Source organism: Patella vulgata, chromosome 2 (assembly GCF_932274485.2).
Source record: "Patella vulgata chromosome 2, xgPatVulg1.2, whole genome shotgun sequence".
Taxonomy (NCBI): domain Eukaryota; kingdom Metazoa; phylum Mollusca; class Gastropoda; family Patellidae; genus Patella; species Patella vulgata.
The window spans coordinates 86924089-86944165 of record NC_065880.2 but is presented as its reverse complement, the minus strand read 5'-3'; the positions used below and the strand labels follow the sequence as shown (position 1 = coordinate 86944165).

At 36.4% G+C, this 20077-nt stretch overlaps 2 protein-coding genes across 2 annotated transcripts in view; one reads left to right on the top strand and one right to left on the bottom strand.

Annotated features, from left to right (window-relative positions):
• Positions 1-9456: 9456 nt before the first annotated feature.
• Positions 9457-15559, top strand: LOC126812141 (uncharacterized). The gene is made up of 5 exons (XM_050538401.2): positions 9457-9737; positions 10961-11080; positions 13420-13587; positions 14059-14238; positions 15275-15559. The coding sequence occupies exons 1-5, from the start codon at positions 9524-9526 to the stop codon at positions 15502-15504; spliced, it is 912 nt and encodes a 303-aa protein (XP_050394358.1). The 5' UTR covers positions 9457-9523; the 3' UTR covers positions 15505-15559.
• A 1504-nt stretch (positions 15560-17063) lies between these two features.
• Positions 17064-20077, bottom strand: part of LOC126812138 (transmembrane protein 114) — a 28414-nt gene continuing 25400 nt past the window's right edge. The window contains exon 5 of the mRNA XM_050538396.2: positions 17064-19592. Within this exon, the coding sequence (XP_050394353.1) occupies positions 19242-19592 (351 nt within the window). The 3' untranslated portion in view covers positions 17064-19241. The remainder of the gene's footprint in view (positions 19593-20077) is intronic.

Sequence of the window (20077 nt, the reverse complement as noted above, 5' to 3'; positions counted from 1 at the left end):
TGTCACTCATAACACATTGTATGGCGTATGACCGTCTTCATTAGCCCAGTCGGAGCGAAACAGCAGGGCCATATTAACTCCATTTTATGTCATTCCCTTTCCATTAACTACACGTGTGACCATTAATTACAATGTTATATTATTTCTTTATGGACGTTATTATGTCAATTGTCTTCGAAATAAGGGAAGTAACTCCACGTGTGACAATTAATTACAATTATTCACCAATGAACGTTATTATGTCTTTTGACTGCTGTCTAGGGAAGACATCTACAACAAAGGGAGTAACTCCAGTAGTATAAATAAAATATTCACGGATAATTTCTATAAAGTGGAAACATTGTACCATTTAGAATATGCCAATTGTTCATATTAGAATACGAATTGTTCATATTAGAATACGAGTTGTTCATATTAGAATACGAGTTGTTCATATTAAAATACGAAATTGAAACACGAATGGATAATATTTTATATAGAAGACTTCGAAATATTTGCGAATATTTGAAAATATGAATGATTCGACTGTACTAACATGAATAACTATTCTAAAGGATATAAATGATAAAATAAATCTATTAGGTTAGCATAGTATATACAATTCTTTACGAGAATGTTGTAAGATTGTGCGGGGAAGTGGAGGGTTGGGGTAGGGGGAAGGGTTATAAAATATAATAAATCTTGTAATATACATATTTATAAATATAGGTATAACTAATATAGAGAAAGTAACTAGTATAGTACATAAAACAATATGATGGAGATGAATTTATATGAGTAACGACTTATGTTCAAATCCATTATTTCAGTATTATATATGCCCTGTCGTACGAGAAATAAAATATTGTTTAACATAATATTATCCTTACCAGAATTTATATGAGCTACGAATTATGTTCAAATCCATTATTTCAGTAAAATAAAATGGGGTTTAACGTCCTACTTTTCTGCACCGGTTGGACTATTTAAGAAACGGGCATACACCATATAGTGTGCTATGATGCATATTTTGCCCGGACAGCAGCAGCATATTCAACTCTTTCCTCGGATACCAACTGTTGAGGGTTCTTTTACGTGCAAGCATGCTTATGTTTACACGGGACTTCGGTATTCAAACTATCTTAAATTTTGTCTGAATCCCCGGTTGTACGTGACAAGGAGTTGGGTCGCCTCTCAAACCTCGTGGGTTTTCTCTGGGTCCTCTGGTTTCCTCCCACTGCTAAAGACCCCTACGCGCAATCATTCTATTTTTGGGATTAGCGATGTGGGATCTATGTAGGTTCAACCTTATGTTGAGTTCTGATCCAGTTTTTCCTATATTATTATAGTTTTCATTGCAACCTGGACATATTATCAAATATGTGACATTTTTACTTTTACAGGTCATAGATTGATTTACTTGAAAATTTACAAGTCCATTAATTTTTATAGCATTTACTTCAATAATCTATTTCTTAAATTGGTTAGCTACCAAAATAATGTTTTTTGCAATACGTGACGTTTCAGTGAGAGATGAATGAACAGAGCTTAAGCTGTTAGAATTTATTAATCAATTAAGACATTTAATAATTATTAGGATATCAAATATCATTCTAGTTTGAATAGATGAACAGATCTTGCAGTTTAGCACCATGCTGTAACTGGGAGCATTACAAATAAACTAGAGTTGCACCCCTTTGATTTATTGTATTTAATCGCCAATCTTCTGACCAATCCTGTTCTTGAAAGCTGACTAAATTTTAAATTAAGATATTTCTAAACTTTGATTAGCCTAATCATTGAGTTAATCACTGTTTTAGAATACCACAAAATGTGATATAGTGGAACGTTGACTTGTACTTAATCTTTGATTAAATCACACCAAGGATTAGTCATCTCGGGGGTGTGGGGGTAGTTTAAGGAAGGGTTAAGTGCATGGATATGCCATTATGATACATTCCGTTATTCATTTATAAATCAAATAAGCATGAAACTAAGTTTATTTTGTAATGAAATGAAATGAATTGGGGTTTAACGTACTTCTTAGCTGCATCGACTGGGCTCATGAAGACGGGCATACACCATATTATGTAACACTATTTTAGTGACACCAGATATCAGTTTAGTAAATATATTTGATATATAAAACAGCTACATACATACAACAGGGACTAAAACTACACCAGGAACATTAACATAGTAAGACAACCATTCAGTCCTTCTGCCATAACTGATAACACACCTCGAGGTCTTGTTAGTCGAAGCACCATAACAGATCTCACGGCACCATAACATATACTGTAACATTTTAACGTCCGCTCAACACAAACTAGGTCATTTCGGGACTAACACTTGGTTCAATTTTATTTCAATAATTCGCTTGCGCGTAGGGGGCTTTAGCAGTGGGAGGACCCGGAGAAAACCCACGAGGTTGGACAGGCGACCCTACTCCTTGTCACGTACAACCAGAGATTCGAAACCACGCCAGTTGACTCAGTGACAGGCCTTATGATACAGCACGCACGTGCGAACCATTCGGCCATCCATCCCCCTTAGTGATAACAGATATCAGTTTAGTAAATATATGGTTTATTTAAATCAGGTATATAAAAAATAAAAGAGCTACTCAAATACAACCGGGACATAAATTAAACAGGTACTAGACTACACCAGGAATATAAACTTGACATAAACACTGAACTGTGGCATTGTTATTCCTGGTAAGACAAATGTCTTAACTACTGAGATAGCCAATCTAATTAAAATATAGATCTATATTTCGTTTCGATTTTTATACTTTCGATGGCCTACACTACATGTAGATCTAACAATTTATAGTGGGAGTTCATGTTCTATGACGTCAGGTACCAAGCAAGCGACATTTGACCCGATTACGTCAGTCATTCGATTAACCAATTAGTACCGCCATGTATTTTTTATCTACTTTTGCTTTTTTTTATTTCTATTGCCGCTAATGTCTACCCACAGTTCCCTCATTTCAAGAAGAACACGAGTTAAATAACAACGCTTCCAGATCCAAGTGTAGTAAAGACAAGTAAAATCGAAATTTTGAACTATAAAAACGAAACGAAATTGGATCTGTGTTTTAATCAGATTGTGAGATAGCAGTAAGAAGAAAATACACAACGTGAAAAGTAATCCAAGACGAGTATTAAAAAATACTAGACCATCACAAGGCTATTAAAATATGTAGCAAGAAGAGAGTACATGGGTCATAGGATGTGGCGACCGGATTTGTTTTCCCGCTTTCCCCATCTGACAAATATATATGAAAAATATACACAGACGGCATACACAGACTAGTCATTGGCTCATAGAATGATTCAAACTAAATAAAGAAAAACACAGCTATGAACTTACCAGTAAACACCAGTGAGTACTCAATTGGGATCACGTGGTTTTTCGCATTTACATAGTGTGCCGTTGAACATTTCGCGGCACACTGGTTGAGAATCACTGCGTTAGCTGGACCCCTTTCATCAATAATAAACAAAAACTCTTTAATCAATGATTATATGAAATCACGGATTCAAATGTCTGATTTATGATCCCATTTTTAACAATTAATTTTAATCTTTGATGAAGAGAAATTCTAGTCAAAGATTATCTGAGAGTGGGAGAGAGAGAGAGAGAGAGAGAGAAACGGGGTTTAACGACCTATTGTTTCATATATTTTATAATGGTTCCTGTTACGGTCAGTAGTTACAGTGTTCATTATGTGATATTATATCTCATGAGTGTTATATTGATGCGTTTAAATATACATGTACTTTTTAGAATAATAGATGTATCACTTGGTACTGTATCACAAAGGAGAGAGCGAGAGAGAGAGAGACAGATAGAGGGGGGGGGGGCTAAACGGCCACTCGACACAAACTAGGTCAGTTCGGGACTAACACATAGTTCAATTTTACTTCAATGATTCGCTTCCGCATAGGGGTCTTTAGCAGTGGGCGGAAACCGGAGGATCCGGAGAAAACACACATCATGTACACAATGATGTAAACAAACGATGTCAATCTAAACAACGATGTAAGGCAAACAGCCATTTTCCCCCCGACCCCCCTCCCCCTCCCAACAGATGTGTACAGTGATTAGACCTAATGAATTTAAAGAGTTGTTTTTTTTGACAGAGGCAGGACTATCCCAGCATTCAATTTTACAAACAAGGCATAGACCCACTTATTAAAAAATGATAATGTGACAGCCCCCGGGCGAACTAATTTCGTGTGACATCCATCGACTGATTGTGGCTGTTATCCAATTTTCGCTGATTTGGGTTTCGATTTTAAAAACTTTGCAATTTAAATCCATTTATAAACACAATTCCGTATTTAACCCCGTATTAAAGTTTTCCTCGGACGAACTGGTTTTGTCGGGGGCCCAATGGCGGCGACGAATGTTCTTGATATGACGAGCTCAGTCACAGATTATTTTTCTTCTTGCTTTGAGACCATTATAAATTTCAGTGGAAATGACGATTTATGCCATTGAGGCCCTCGGACCAACTTTGTGCCCCCAGTCACGGTGAATAATGTTTTTCCAATCGGTGTCGATGGGACCCTGCCCCTCCTGCGTTCCCCGCACGAAGTCTGGCGGGCCGATGCCCAGACCGTCTCTGAAAACAGATGAGTAGTAACTGTACTTTGCTATGATTGGAGCAACTTGACCTGGACTAAAATGTTTCTGAGTTTGGCACAAATTTTAGTGAAAACGAAGCGGGCTAATATTTATAGACATTTTTTTAAATTTTATTTCGGGATCCAACATCCAATTCAATCCACCAGACCCAGGTTAAACGGGGTGTAGACCGGGTTACGACAGGGGACCCAATGTTAAAGGGGCTTCCGAATAACAATTCTATATTGCGCCAAATAAATCTATCTTATCAACCATACTGACATACAAATTGCATTTGTGTGCCTTGCGCACAATGACCAGCTCTATAAGTCCTTAATGTCCACGGATAGCTTAAATAATAGTTTTCCATAATATTCAGAATCAATTAATCTACGGGCGTTGGAGGCGTTTTTAGCTGTTAAAATACTCAAGGCCAATAAGCTAATCGAATACCACGAACCCTTGTCGCACTACCGTTGCCACATATTTTTTGTTTTGATCTGGCTGTCTAAGGGTTGGTTTGACTATGGACTGGCTACTGTTGTACCTCTTCTTAAGGACTTCAGCGTTGTGTTTTCTTACGATTTCGAAATCAAATATGTAACAGGAACAATGCTAGTTTTTTTTTCCTGTACGTTTGTATGTCACAACAGATACACAGTAGTCTACATTACAATATCTAAAATTTACCCCCCTTTCTCTCAACCCCACTGCTGTAAAAGTCTAACCAGTGTGGATAGACTCAGGAAACCATTACACCATTATGGTCGTCTAAAGAATCCAATGCGTGCCTGACTATTCTAGCTTTCGCTCCTTCTTTTATAGGTACCTACCCCTAATTGATTTACGTCATAGACTGATAACCGCTAAATTCCAAATATGGAATGGTCATGCACCATACCACGCATATCGGTAGAGATTGTTACCTAATTTTGTCAACTAATAAGAGTTAGAGAGGGGGGGGGGCGAGAAATGGGGTTTAACGTCCACTCGACTCAGAGTAGGTCATTTCGGGACTAACATATGGTTTAATTTTATTTCAATGATTCGCTTGCGCGTACAGGTATTTAGCAGTGGGAGGAAACCGGGGGATCCGGAGAAAACCCACGAGGTTGGACAGGCAACCCTACTCCTTGTCAAGTACAACCGGGGATTCGAAACCACGCCAGTTGACTCAATGACAGGCCTCATGATACAGCGTGCACGTGCTAAATATTCGGCCATCCAACCCCCCTTGTTAACTAATATGATATACGTTTATGACAAAGAAAATATAAATGACCCAAGTGTATTAATTTACAGCTCAGTTAACGTATCAAAATAACCTGTATTACTTGCTAAATTTCTAGATTGTGAATTTAAAATCAATAATTTGTAAAGATAACATTATTGTTACAGTCACCATATTGTTACAGGCTATTGGCATGTATTCTGTCACCAGTAACTTCCTATGCCAGGTTCAGCTTGCGTGGTTTCGAATCCCCGGTTGTACGTGACAAGGAGTAGGGTTGCCTGTCCAATCTCGTGGGTTTTCTACGGGTCCTCCGGTTTCCTGTCACTGCTAAAGACCCCTACGTGCAAGCGAATTATTGAAATAAAATTGAACCATATGTTTGTCCCGAAATGACCTAGTCTGCGTCGAGTGGACTTTAAAGGCATCTCCTATGCCAGGTTTAAAGTAAAAGTTTGTACACCCGTGCCACTCCTCGCTGTCTAAATCTAGAGCGTCTTCTCATTTATTAGCAAACAGAACCAATTTGAAACTTTATAGGTACTCTTTGTAAGGAATACGTGTCCCTTTTGCTGCTTGATTTTGATTACTCGTAGGTAGTTTAGTTCTTGATTATTTGATTGTGGCTTTAAGGAGTGATATGTTCTAACTAAAGTTAAGAGAGTGGTGGATTGAATTATTAGCATGAAGAGGCTTGGTGATACATGGGACCAGTTCCTTGATTGCATATGCCAACAAGACTAAATTATAGGAAATGAAATGAAATGGGGTTTAACGTCCTACTGTTTTGCTCCGAACTGGGCTATTGAAGACGGGCATAAGCCATACAGTGTGCTATGAGAGAAATTTGGCCATGTAGTGTGATTCTGTTTCCGTCTACGTTGAATCATACTGGTGGAAATTTACCATACACAATTTCGATTATTTTTTTCAAAATTTGATTTTTTAAATCTCTATTTCCTGCTTTTCTGTACCAAGCGGATGTAATAATCACGTAGTGTGATATGAGGGCAATTTGCCCTCTAATTCCAACTGTCAAGGAGTGGGGGTAGGGGGATGGCCGAATGGTTAGAACGTGCGCGCTGTACCATAAAGTCTGTCATTGAGTCAACCGGTGCCGGATTAACCTTGTGGGGGCCCCGGACATAGCAACTGTGCGGGGGCCTAATTGTTGTTTGTTCAAATTGTTCGTACTGACCGCGGATCGTACTAGCATGTACCCCGCCCCTTTGAGTGCCTGGGGTGTTTTCCTCCAGGAATTTTTATTTTAAAATTAGGATTAATTTCAGTGCATCTGAAACAAATCTGTTCATACCTAATATCCCTTACTGCTCCCTCAGCCCAGGTACTGGTTGGCTCCGTCCGGGATAAAATATTAGTATGACCTAGAATTGTGGGGGGCCCCTAAATGTGGGGGGCCCGGGACATTTGTCCCACTTTGCCCCCCCCCCCCTAGATCCGGAACTGGAGTCAACTGGCGTTGTTTCAATTCCCCGGTTCTACGTGACAAGGAGTAGGGTCGCCTGTCCAACCTCGTGGGTTTTTTCTCCGGGTCCTCCGGTTTCCTCCCACTGCTAAAGACCCCTACGCGCAAGCAATTTATTGAAATAAAATTAAACCATATGTTAGTCCCGAAATGACCTATTTTGTGTCGAGTGGACACATTTCTCTCTGTCTCCAACTGGCTTTTCTACATGCACACCAATGGGGTCTCGATATTTCGTCCCATCCGAATGACTACACCTCATACATTGCCAGTCCCTCTTTGTCCTGCGCCGATAACAAGAGGGAAACCACGCCAGAAAATCCTGTGGTACTGACGTATGGTACAATATTATTTCAATAAATCGCTTGCGTAATAATAATAATTCGTTTATTCGTACTAAATAAGTACACTTACAAAGTACACTTACAAAGAGTAAGCCGTAGTGCCTACTCTTATATCGAATTCCAACTGCCAAGGGATTTTTGCGTGCATTCCAATGTATACACGGGACCTCGGTTTTTCGTATCATCCGAAGGACTAGACAGCTGTCCTTGTTAGGCCCTCCGCCCTGCATCACTGACAAGGGGGAACCACGCCGGAAAATCTGGATGAACTCTCTCGGCCAATGCAGGGATCGAACACCCGACCTCCAGACTAGCGAGCCAGCGTTTTACCCACTTAGCCACGTGATCCCCTTGTTTATCATTAGAGCAACTTGACCGGGAGTAAAATGTTTCTGAGTTTGGCACAAATTTTAGAGAAAACGAAGCGGGCTAATATTTTGAGATATTTTTTTATATTTTATTTCGGGATCCAACACCCAATCTAATGTGCCAAATAAATCTATTTATCAATCATACTGACAAGCAAATTGCATTTGTGTAGGTGACGGACAATGACCATGCAGAATATATCCTATATTCCATGTTGATGCAAACTCAATCCACGGATGGCTTCCAGACTAGATTCTAAAGCCTCGTTAATATTTCCATAATATTTAGAATCAATTGATCTATTTTAGTTTTATTTATTTAGCTAAATAAATTTCAAAAAATGAAAATATGTCATTTACAAGCTACATAATATGATCTGTACACAAGCTCCGCATGACTTCAAAGGAAATACGTACAACTAAATAATATAAAGGCAATTTGCTGAAAATTTCAGTCAAATTCATCCTCTATGAAGCGAGAAACAAGCGATTGAAAGTTGAGCAGCAAATCGGATCATAATCCAATAAATATTGCAGGCTAGCGTTGACATCGAGAGTTGATTGTATCTGGATAAGTTAATTAATGTCTAATTAATAATTTAGATAACATTTCTGGCCAAAAGAAAGACTGGCAATAGACAGATTTAGCTCTTGTATAGTGTATGTTTAATTATACATTGCTATTCTGTTTTAATGTGAAATAAGCAATATTAGTAGCGTGTATTAAGTTATGAAAATATTGAAATAAAATATTCACTGGGAAACAGCCTGATCGTATAAAGTCTATAAAGTCTATACGGATTTTTTTATCAGTGAATAATTTAACTTGTTTAGGTTGTAAACATGTTAATCGACCAACGTATATACATCGCTAGCAATAAATTCACATTTCAAATGGACAATAATTATTATTATTATTACAAAATTTATATAGCGCCCGTTTCACAGATAATAACAATGTTATCACCATAAAGAATGGCAATAAATGGACATCAATGAACTAAATGATCAATGGTTCAAAGGGAACGGTATTTCAGTGGGGTCCGTGTTCACAGATAGAAAAAAACCCATCATAATTTGTATGGAATACAATCACTGGTTTATACACATATAACACGACGTTTCGACAAGTATTCTCTTATCGTTATCAAGTACAAATATGCTCAGTCACTAAATGCCACTCAAGGATTACATTCGGTCCCAGATAGATTGGTGGGGAAGGGGGGGAGGTGATATATCAGCCGATGTTCCCAGTATGATAGGAGATACAATTTTCAATTTTTTCTCCAATTTGGTAATGCCACGTGTTGTAGGCCTACTACTTACTAACACCGTATAAACAGACATTTGATTGATCAAAAGAATTGACGTCACATAGTTTGTAAAGGATAAATAGTCGACCCTGCTCTTTTCATCGACATCTGTTCAACTCTTGGTATTACCATTAGATACAAGTTTTATCGGAGACTTCATCATGCGGGCTCTAATACTGGTTTTCATCATGGCCACCGTCTGCGGACATCGTAATAAAATTCATTCATATTTCAAGTCATCAATTCAGACAAACTGTGATGGTGTTAAACTGAGAGGTTTTTGCCTCTTCGGTGATCAGTTGAAGCAATTTGTCACAGGTAACACCAAGCGGCTGACCCGAAAATGTTGCAGTGACAGCGATGCTATGGAAAATGGTTCGTAATTTATTTGTTTGGTTGTTTGTTTAATTGTTTTATTTGTAATTTTTAATTTAATTTTTAATTTAGTAAATTAATTTTTAATTTAGTAAATTAATTTTTAATTTAGTAAATTAATTTTTAATTTAGTAAATTAATTTTTAATTTAGTAAATTAATTTTTAATTTAGTAAATTAATTTTTAATTTAGTAAATTAATTTTTAATTTAGTAAATTAATTTTTAATTTAGTAAATTAATTTTTAATTTAGTAAATTAATTTTTAATTTAGTAAATTAATTTTTAATTTAGTAAATTAATTTTTAATTTAGTAAATTAATTTTTAATTTAGTAAATTAATTTTTAATCTTTATCTTGTCATTTAACTCGCCTATGCGACGTTGCTTGATATGCATCTCCGCTCTTCGTCTGACATTGTGGTACGGTCATAGGTTTACTTATCGCTTAACAAAAGGCGTCGTTAGGAAATTTTACCTTGTATAGTCGCAAGTTTTAAAGGTGTATTATTCGTGTCCAACGAGGTCAAATGGAAATATTAAAATACATATTAGTAGAGTTTTTACATGACCAGGTAACCCATTCCACACATTAGCAAATTAGTTTTTACTGTAAGAGCATAAGAGCATGAAGCAAGTTTTTGTACAACAGGGCGCAGGTTCATGCATGGTTTATATGATGTTAAAAGTTCATTAAGATAAACATAAATAGTGTAATCCTATCCAATACATACAACTTTAAACAAAACATAGGTTGATTCTATTCTATACATACAGCTTTAAACATACAAATAGTTGAATTATATTCTATACATACAGCTTTAAACATAAAAATAGTGGAATCTGTTCTATACATACAGCTTTAAAAATAAAAATAGTGGAATCTTATTTAATACATATAGCTTTAAACATAAAAATAGTTGGATTTTATTCTAAACATACAACTTTAAACATAAAAATAGTTGGATTCTATTCTATATATACAGCTTTAAACATAAAAAATAGCTTTAAACATAAAAATAGTTGGATTTTAATCTATATATACAGTTTTAAACATAAAAATAGGTTGATTCTACTCTATGCATATAGCTTTAAACATAAAAATAGTTGGATTTTATTCTATACATACAGCTTTAAACATAAAAATAGTTGGAATTTGTTCTATACATACAGCTTTAAACATAAAAATAGTTGAATTATATTCTATATATATGCTTATTTTGTAGCTTATATTGTGACCAAGAATGGAGACCAAATTGTTAAGACTTTAAATGGATTTTTCAAGCCAATGGAATTTGATACTTGTGCAATAAAAGGAGAAAACTTCTGTGCGAAATGCTGTGAAGGTATGTACTCCAGTTAATTGATATTAAACAGCATTTTCTTGATTGATTAATTCGATTAGTAGGCCAATCCGGCATTAAGAAAGACGGAAGGTCCAGTACCCCATCTGCAAGTAAATTCATCGCGGAATAAATTTAAAACAGATTCTAAAATCGACCTATTGTTTCATAGATTTTATAATGGCTCCCGTTATGGCCAGTAGTTACAGTGGTCAGTATATGATATTATATCTCATGAATTAATTACAGTGATCAGTATGTGATAGTACCTCATGAATTAGTTACAGTGGTCAGTATGTGATATTATATCTCATGAATTAATTACAGTGATCAGTATGTGATAGTACCTCATGAATTAGTTACAGTGGTCAGTATGTGATATTATATCTCATGAATTAGTTACAGTGGTCACTATGAGATATTATATCTCATGAATTAGTTACAGTAGTCAGTATGTGATATTATATCTCATGAATTAGTTACAGTGGCCAGTATGTGATAGTATCTCATGAATTAGTTACAGTGGTCACTATGTGATATTATATCTCATGAATTAGTTACAGTGGTCACTATGAGATATTATATCTCATGAATTAGTTACAGTAGTCAGTATGTGATATTATATCTCATGAATTAGTTACAGTGGTCAGTATGTGATATTATCTCTCGTGAATTTAAAATAATACAAACAATTACATTAATATGCATGGGTAAAATCAGTGTATAAATCTTGTATTAGTATATATACAGTAAGATGTGTTTATATCCATGCTAGACAAATTGAAAATTCTGACAATAGTAAATCGATATATCTCTAATCAATGTATATTTATCTGTAAAATTCTGCTAAACAATGCCATGATTACTTATTTGACGTCTAACCTTATTATCAAACTCTGTATAATCATCTTAACAATAAACTTACTACTCTCAAGCCAAATATTAATATCTTCTTTGAGCGGCATTTAGCAATTGACATACGTAATACACAAACATAATATGGAACACAATTACTATTTTATTCAAAGCGACGTTTCGTTGAGGGTTCTCTCAACGTTTTCAAGAAAATGATAATGAAAATATGTTGTTGTTAGTTATTTGTACTTTACGTCCGCTTCCACCGAGGGTTTATATACAAAAACAAGTAACAACTAATTAATCTTAATCAATAGGGAAACCATTTAACATATTAAACCAATAGGGAAACCATTTATTATATTAAATCAATAGGGAAACCATTAATTATATAAGTCAATCTTCTATATAGGAATAGGGGCTTATGAAAACATATACACAAAATATATAACAACTAATTATCGCAAATAAACCATATTAGGAAACCACTAATAATAGTAAAGTCAAATATTAATAGTTAAAAACAGTATCCAAACTATGGAATTCGTTGCCGCTCTCTTTAAAAACTTTAAATAACTTGAATCTTTTCAGGACAAAACTTCTCCATTACCTCAAATCTACTTCAAATATATTATCCCAAAAAGATCCCCCACCACCATTTCTTATAAGGCCTTAAATGTTATATAAACTATTAATTGGACATTTATTAACATGAAAAGACCTTAATCAACTCTCGATGCCATTTAAATCCAAAAATGGATAATTGAGACTATGTTTTTTTTTATCGTACCGACTTTAGTTATGATGATCGATGCTAGGCCTACAATTCAATCGCTAAATTCTTGGTTCAGAGTGTATCAATTTTAATGAAATCTTCTGCATATTCCCTTTACATTATCTAGTTTTTAACTATTTTAACTGCCAGCTCTTTAATCCTCCATAATGCCCCTTTAATTACCTACGTTGTGGAGGTGACTTTAAGTACAAAATGGCTCTAGGTTTTGATACAAGATCTGTGGACATGCAGCTCTGAAGAACGAGAGCATATGACCATGGAGACAGGTGTGACTTGGGACGTTGGCCGTTACGTAGAATAGATGTTATATTGATGCGTTTAAATATACATGTATATACTTCTTAGAATAATAGATGTATCACTTGGTACTGTATCACAAACGAGAGAGAGAGAGAGAGAGAGAGATGGGGTTTAACATCCACTCGACACAAACTAGGTCATTTCGGTAATAAAACATGGTTCAATTTTATTTAAATAATTCGCAATTCGCTTCCACGTAGGGGTCTTTAGCTGTGGGGGGAAACCGGTGGACCCGGAGAAAACCCACGCGGATGGACAGGCAACCCTACTCCTTGTCACGTACAACCGGGGTTTCGAAACCACACCAGTTGGCTCAATTACAGATCTTATGCTAACTATTTGGCAATTCAACCTCCCTGTATAACAAAGGAACATATGTATTATTTTACAGTTAAAAGTAACTGGGGAAACTGGTCACCGTTTAGTCAGTGTTCTGTGACATGCGGTAATGGGACAAGAACGCGAACTCGTACCTGTGAAAAACCGGCATCATCTCATGGATGTAGCGATTGTGTGGGTGTGGATACAGAAACGCAAGATTGTAGCACTTTATGTCCAGGTAAGTAATCCAGCCGTTCAGGTGGATGACACCCATTCATATTACCGTCCACTAGAAAGATGCCTCAGAGGTTATATTATCTTCCACTATAAACATGTCTCACTTGTTAAGTCGACACCCATTCAAATAACCGTCCCACGGGCCAAGTCGACCATATTATCTACCACTATCGACATGTCCCACGGGTCAGTTCGACCATATTATCTACCACTATAAACATGTTCCACGGACCAAGTCGACCATATCATCTACCACTATAAAAATGTCCCACGGGTCAAGTTCACACTGATTTATGTTTTTATGTTTATGTAAAATGTCGACCAATCTGGTTGTAGAAAGTGATTTTCTCCGTAGTGTAATTAGGTTAATATATTTTAGAATGTAAAGTTGTCTAAAGAAAACTGTCTGTAAAGTTGGTCCAATTATAGCATTGAATGTATTTAAAACCATTTAATATTGATTTCATTTCAGCTGAACTGTGTGCAACTTTTGATGGTTATGAATTTGATCCCGCCACCAACATCTGTATCAAAGTTTTCCAAAACAAACTGAACTTTTTTGGTGCCAAGTTCCAGTGCGAGGAGGATAACGGTACTTTGTTTAAAATGGATACCACAGCTAAACGTGATTTTCTAGCGTTACAATTACAAGGTGAATATATTTTAATTCATTTAGAAGTCGATCCGAATGGTCATTCGTTAGGGAATCTTGTACACTGGGACATAGGGGGTCGGGGAATGTCAATCTTTGCATACCTTTAGGGAGTTTCTGGATGCCAACGCCATGTGCTTTGTGTTACAAGTGTGATCTTCACCTAAATGTGTTACTTCCCATTTCCCAAATGTTGTTAGTTGTACTAAGGATGTCAAGGAAGGTGTGTGTGTGTGTGTGGGGGGGGGTAATTCGTATAAAAGATGAAAGGGGTGGGGTGTTAGTTGTTTTTAAATGCGACAACATTAGAAGTATAATAAAGTTTAACGCCAGACAGAATGGGTCACGGTATATGTAAGTTTCCCCATTGTCAGCATGGAACGGGAAGTTTACTGTCCAAATATTTCTTCTGCGCTGGAGGAACTAACACCAACAGTGGGAAAAAACACCATGAGTTTCTGCAGGACACCTTTATCCTTGTAACGTTGAAGATGTGGGTCGACACCACGCCACACGACCTAGTTATCTAAGGCGCACGCATTAAACCACTTGACCCCAAACTCCACGTGCATGTTAAGGATCATTTAGAGTAAGCGAAAACACCAATGTCTGGGACACCCACCCCTTCGCATTGCACACATATCTATACAGGAAATAAAAAGAACTGAAATGGGGTTCAACGTCATACGGCTCCTAATGGGCTAATGAAGACGGGCATACGTCATGAACAAAGGGACATTTTGCCAGGACAGCGGCGCTACGTTATACTCTTATTTCGAATTTCAACTGTCATGGGTTCTTTTACGTGCACGCCAACTTGTACACAGGACCTCGGTTTGTCATCCATCTGAAAGACTATACATAGTCTCTTGCCAGGCCCTACGTCAAACACTACTGACAATGGGGAACCACGCCGGAAACAACCGATGAAAACCGAACTATACAAATAAATATTAACTAAGTTCTCAAAATGACAGATGTAAAACAGCATTACAATGTTAATTATCTAATTTGGTTTGTTCTTTTACTTTTCAAGGAGACAGCACTTTAAGTTTTTTTCTTGGAGCGATAGATAAAAACGGTCAAAATGAATTTATACATCTCGATGGCACAGCTGTTGATTGGATCGGCGAAGCACCTTTGTCGGGTAGACAAGACTGTGTCCGGTTTAATCGGCCAAGATCAGAAATGGATGAGACCTATTGTTACAGTTTGTATAAATCTGTTTGCGAAAAAGATGTCACAGCAACACCAAGTGAACCGTAATAAATAATTCAACTTGGCCATAATTATTATTGTAATAAATATTGTCCTTAGTTTATTTTGACTTATTTAATTTGCCCATAATTATAATTGTTTTCTTTTTGACTTAGTCGTCATGTATGTTAATAGAATTTAAATTCAACATATCCGTGGAAATACTGAACGGAAATGAACCATCTTTTGGAATTATATTATTTTTAGAGATTGAACTTTTTACAAGGGCTTTAACATTCCCTAAATGGCTATATTATACTTTAACTAAAAATTGATTGTTTCAATGACACAGGATGGTGATTCTGGAATGGGACAACGTATAGTCCTTCGGATGGGAAGAAAACCAGAGGTTTTGTGTACGTAAATTAACCTTAGGCAGTTGGAATTGGAAATAAGAGTAGGTCGTAGTGCCGCTGTCTGGGCAAAATTGCCCTGTATAGCACATTGCATAGACGCTGGTTCGCTAGCCTGGAGGTCGGGTGTTCGATCCCTGCATTGGCCGAGAAAGTTCATCCAGATTTTCCGGCGTGGTTTCCCCTTGTTAGTGATGCAGGATGGAGGGCCTGACAAGGACAGCTGTCTAGTCGTTCGGATGGGACGAAAAACCGAGGTCCCGTGTACACATTGGCGTGCACGTAAAAGATCCCTTGGCAGTTGGAATTCGATATAAGAGTAGGCCGTATTGCCGCTGTCCGGGCAAAATTTCCTTCATAGCACACTGTATGGTGTATGCCCGTCTTCATTAGCCCAGGTTAAGAGCAGAACAGTAGGACGTTAAACCCCATTTCATTTCATTTCATGTCTTTATTTGCCCAGTCGGTTCATAATAGTAGGACGCTAAACACCATTTCATTTCATTTAATAACTTTGTTTCATAATCACGAATAACGAAGCACAGTCTGTCACGTTATTCTTTGTTCAAAATTTGAATCCTGAATAAGGAAACACGTTCTGTTTGGCATGAAACACGATTTAACTGTCATGGAATTGGCCCATTGCGTTGGATAGTTATTGGATAGTCTGAAAGGGATTTGGGAATCCTGAAATTGATGGCCCTCTTTGCTAACTGTAAATAGCGCCATTTAGATGGATACTGCCTTGGATAACAGGGTAATGATGAATCAGATGAAAGATCGTGCTTTGGAGTCTCATCACCTTTCAGACAAAAAATGGGGGAGTTGCCGTGACACAGGGCATAAGACTCTGGGTCAGGAGGTGCCAAGGTTCGCTCTCGGTATTGGCTTGAAAAGGGTCCTCTGGATTTTCCCGCGTGACCCCCCTTTGTCAGCGATGCAGGACGGAGGGCCTGCAAAGGGAAAAAGATATAGTCGTTCGGACGGAATGAAAAACTGAGGTCCCGTGTACACATTGGCGTGCACGTAAAAGAAGTCCTGGCGGATGGAATTCGAAATTATGGTAGACAATGTGCCGCTGTCTAGGCAAAATGTCACTCATAGCACATTGTATGGCGTATACAGCAGGGCCATATTAACCCCATTTTATGTCATTCCCTTTCCAGGTTAGCGACCAGCTCCACTAAGACTCCCCATACAATATAAGAAGAGGTATAAATTATACAACATCTTTATTTAAAATAATAAGACGTAAAAGTAAATATATATATATATATATATGTATAACTACACGTGTGACCATTAATTACAATGTTATATTATTACTTTATGGACGTTATTATGTTTTTTGACTTCTAAATAAGGGAAGTAACTCCACGTGTGACACTGAATTACAATTATTCACCAATGAACATTATTATGTCTTTTGACTGCTGTCTTGGGAAGACATCTACAAGAAGGGGAGTAACTCCAGCAGTATAAATAAAATATTCGCGGATAATTTCTAAAATTTAACAACAAAATGATAAAAATAGACAATCTATAAAGTGGAAACATAGTAACATTTAAAAAATGCCGATTTTTCATATTAGAATGCGAATTGTTCATATTAGAATACGAAGTGTTCACATTAATACGAAGTGTTCATATTAATACGAAGTGTTCATATTAGAATACGAATTGTTCATATTAGAATACGAAATTGAAACACGAATGGATAATATATTATATAGAAGACTTCGAAATACATGTGTATTTGCGAATATTTGAAAATTTGAATGATTCGACTGTACTAACATGAATAACTATTCTAAAGGATATAAATGATAAAATAAATCTATTAGGTTAGCATAGTATATACAATTCTTTACGAGAATGTTGTAAGATTGTGCGGGGAAGTGGAGGGTTGGGGTAGGGGGAAGGGTTATAAAATATAATAAATCTTGTAATATACATATTTATAAATATAGGTATAACTAATATAGAGAAAGTAACTAGTATAGTACATAAAACAATATGATGGAGATGAATTTATATGAGTAACGACGTATGTTCAAATCCATTATTTCAGTATGCTCGTGTTGTATGCGAAATAAAACATTGTTTAACGCAATTTTAATGTCAACACATCGCGTAAAATTTAAATCTAAAATGTGGAGATATAAAATAAAATAACAAATTGTTTAAACCAGCAGTGTGGTCATTAATTTATTGAAACCGACCACGGGTAGACAATGCAGGAAGTAAAACATTATTATTATGGGTCCCAACCCATGGTCAGCTACAACCCTCAAAATCTCTCAAATATAAAGTAATAAAACTCTAATTCTAAACTTGGTTAGCTAACAAAAAATCGTTTGTTTGCAATACGTGACATTTTACAGAGAAATGAATGAACAGTATTCTTGAATTTATGTCTTAAAAAAAAACACACCAGAGCTTAAACTGTTAGCATAACAAACACACTGCAGTTGCGTCCCTTTGATTTATTGTATAGCGGTTTGTAAAACCTTATTGACCAACTGGATGGAAGAAACGATTAAACTTGATTTGAGAGAAATCGAACTTCCGACAAAACTATATATAGAACTATATTATTATTTACATGATATTTAAAAGTTAAAACAAATGTACCCTATCTTTCAATATGTTGACGTTATTAAGACGCCATATTTGTCCATTTACCGAAACCCGTCACATCTTCCTTGTTTTGTTTATTTAGGTACACTAATATAAAAATACTGATCTTTGTGCTACTGATAAGGCCATCAAAATATTACAGCATTAGGTTTTTCTTATTTCACAATAACCAATAGGTATAGGAAGTATTATATGAATCAAGGAATTGAACAAGGCATCATTACAGCCATTATGGAATTGGAATTGTGACGTCATTTCCAGCATTGCGTCACTTAATCGATGCGCAATTATCCACATAACTAGAACACCAAGTGTCATGTTGATCGTACTGGTATTGGCGGAGCCTATGGATTTTTTTTGCAGAGCACTGTCCCAAGAAAAACAAGTAGACAATTACTAATTGTATGCACAAAAAGCGATATGAGTGACGATGAATCAAAGTTTTAAAGAGAGGCAACAGGCTTCGGGGAAACTAAATATGGACATTAAACAGATATAAATATTGCTTGCTTCATAACGATGAATCTTTTAAATTAACATACTGTCAACAATCTAATGTATACACATGAATTTTAAATTATTTCCATGTTGATTTGTGTATGTTATTATATATCCCATGACCAATTTGGCTTCGTTTGATGTGTTAGTTATGAGTCGGTGTAATTAGATCTCATCCATAATTATATATTACAAATTCTCCAATCTATGTATTTTGATTTCAAATATTAAGTCTAAAATAACAGCGGCCCTGAATTAGACTTCTCGAAATTGCCAGTCATGGCCGCTAGGGTAAGCTACAGCAGGGACGGGTCGTTCATAAACATAGGGTCCAACATAACCGCCACCACGTGGATAACCATAATAACCCTTTTGATTGTAGTAGGGATCTTCGACAGCATATACTGGCTCGTGCATTGGCATGGGATAATCCCGACCATAGTGACTGCGTTTCTCCATGATTTCCCGAGAGTCTTCATAACGGTCACTTGTGATGTAACATCCGGCTAGGGAATAGAAGGTGGCGGTAAAAGCGGCAAGGATCATACCAACCCATCCTAGAGCATACGACCATCCATAAGATCTCTTGGTAGCATCTTTCAATGTCTGTAATAGAACAAACATATATTTCAAATATATTGCTAAAATATGTCAGCAAGATATATTATCTGGAATGTAATAAAATTAGAGAGGGATAGAGAAATGTGACGTAACGTCCACCCAAAACAAACTAGGTAATTTCGGGACTAACATTTCATATGGTACAATTTCATTTCAATAATTCGATTGCGCGTAGGGGTCGTCAGTAGTGGGAAGAAAATGGAGGATCTTGAGAAAATATATGAGGATGGACAGGTGACCCTACTCCTTGACATATACAAATGAAATGAAATGAAATGGGGTTTAACGTCCTACTGTTCTGCTCCTATACCGGGAAGTTGGGTTAGGTTTAATCCAGAAAGCGAAGAACATATTTTGTTTCCGGCAATAGTCGTTCAGATAGTACGAAAACCCGAGGTCTCGTGTATATATTATCGTGCACGTAAAAGATCCCTTGACAAATGGAATTCGATATAAGAATAGACCGTAGC

What these genes read in the sequence shown, in the direction of transcription:
- LOC126812141 (XM_050538401.2), top strand. Translation starts at nt 9,524, where the DNA reads ATGCGGGCTCTAATACTGGTTTTCATCATGGCCACCGTCTGCGGACAT. An exon ending in CAGCGATGCTATGGAAAATG is followed by an intron (nt 9,738 to 10,960) that starts GTTCGTAATTTA and finishes CTTATTTTGTAG; the next exon opens with CTTATATTGTGACCAAGAAT. An exon ending in CTGTGCGAAATGCTGTGAAG is followed by an intron (nt 11,081 to 13,419) that starts GTATGTACTCCA and finishes ATTATTTTACAG; the next exon opens with TTAAAAGTAACTGGGGAAAC.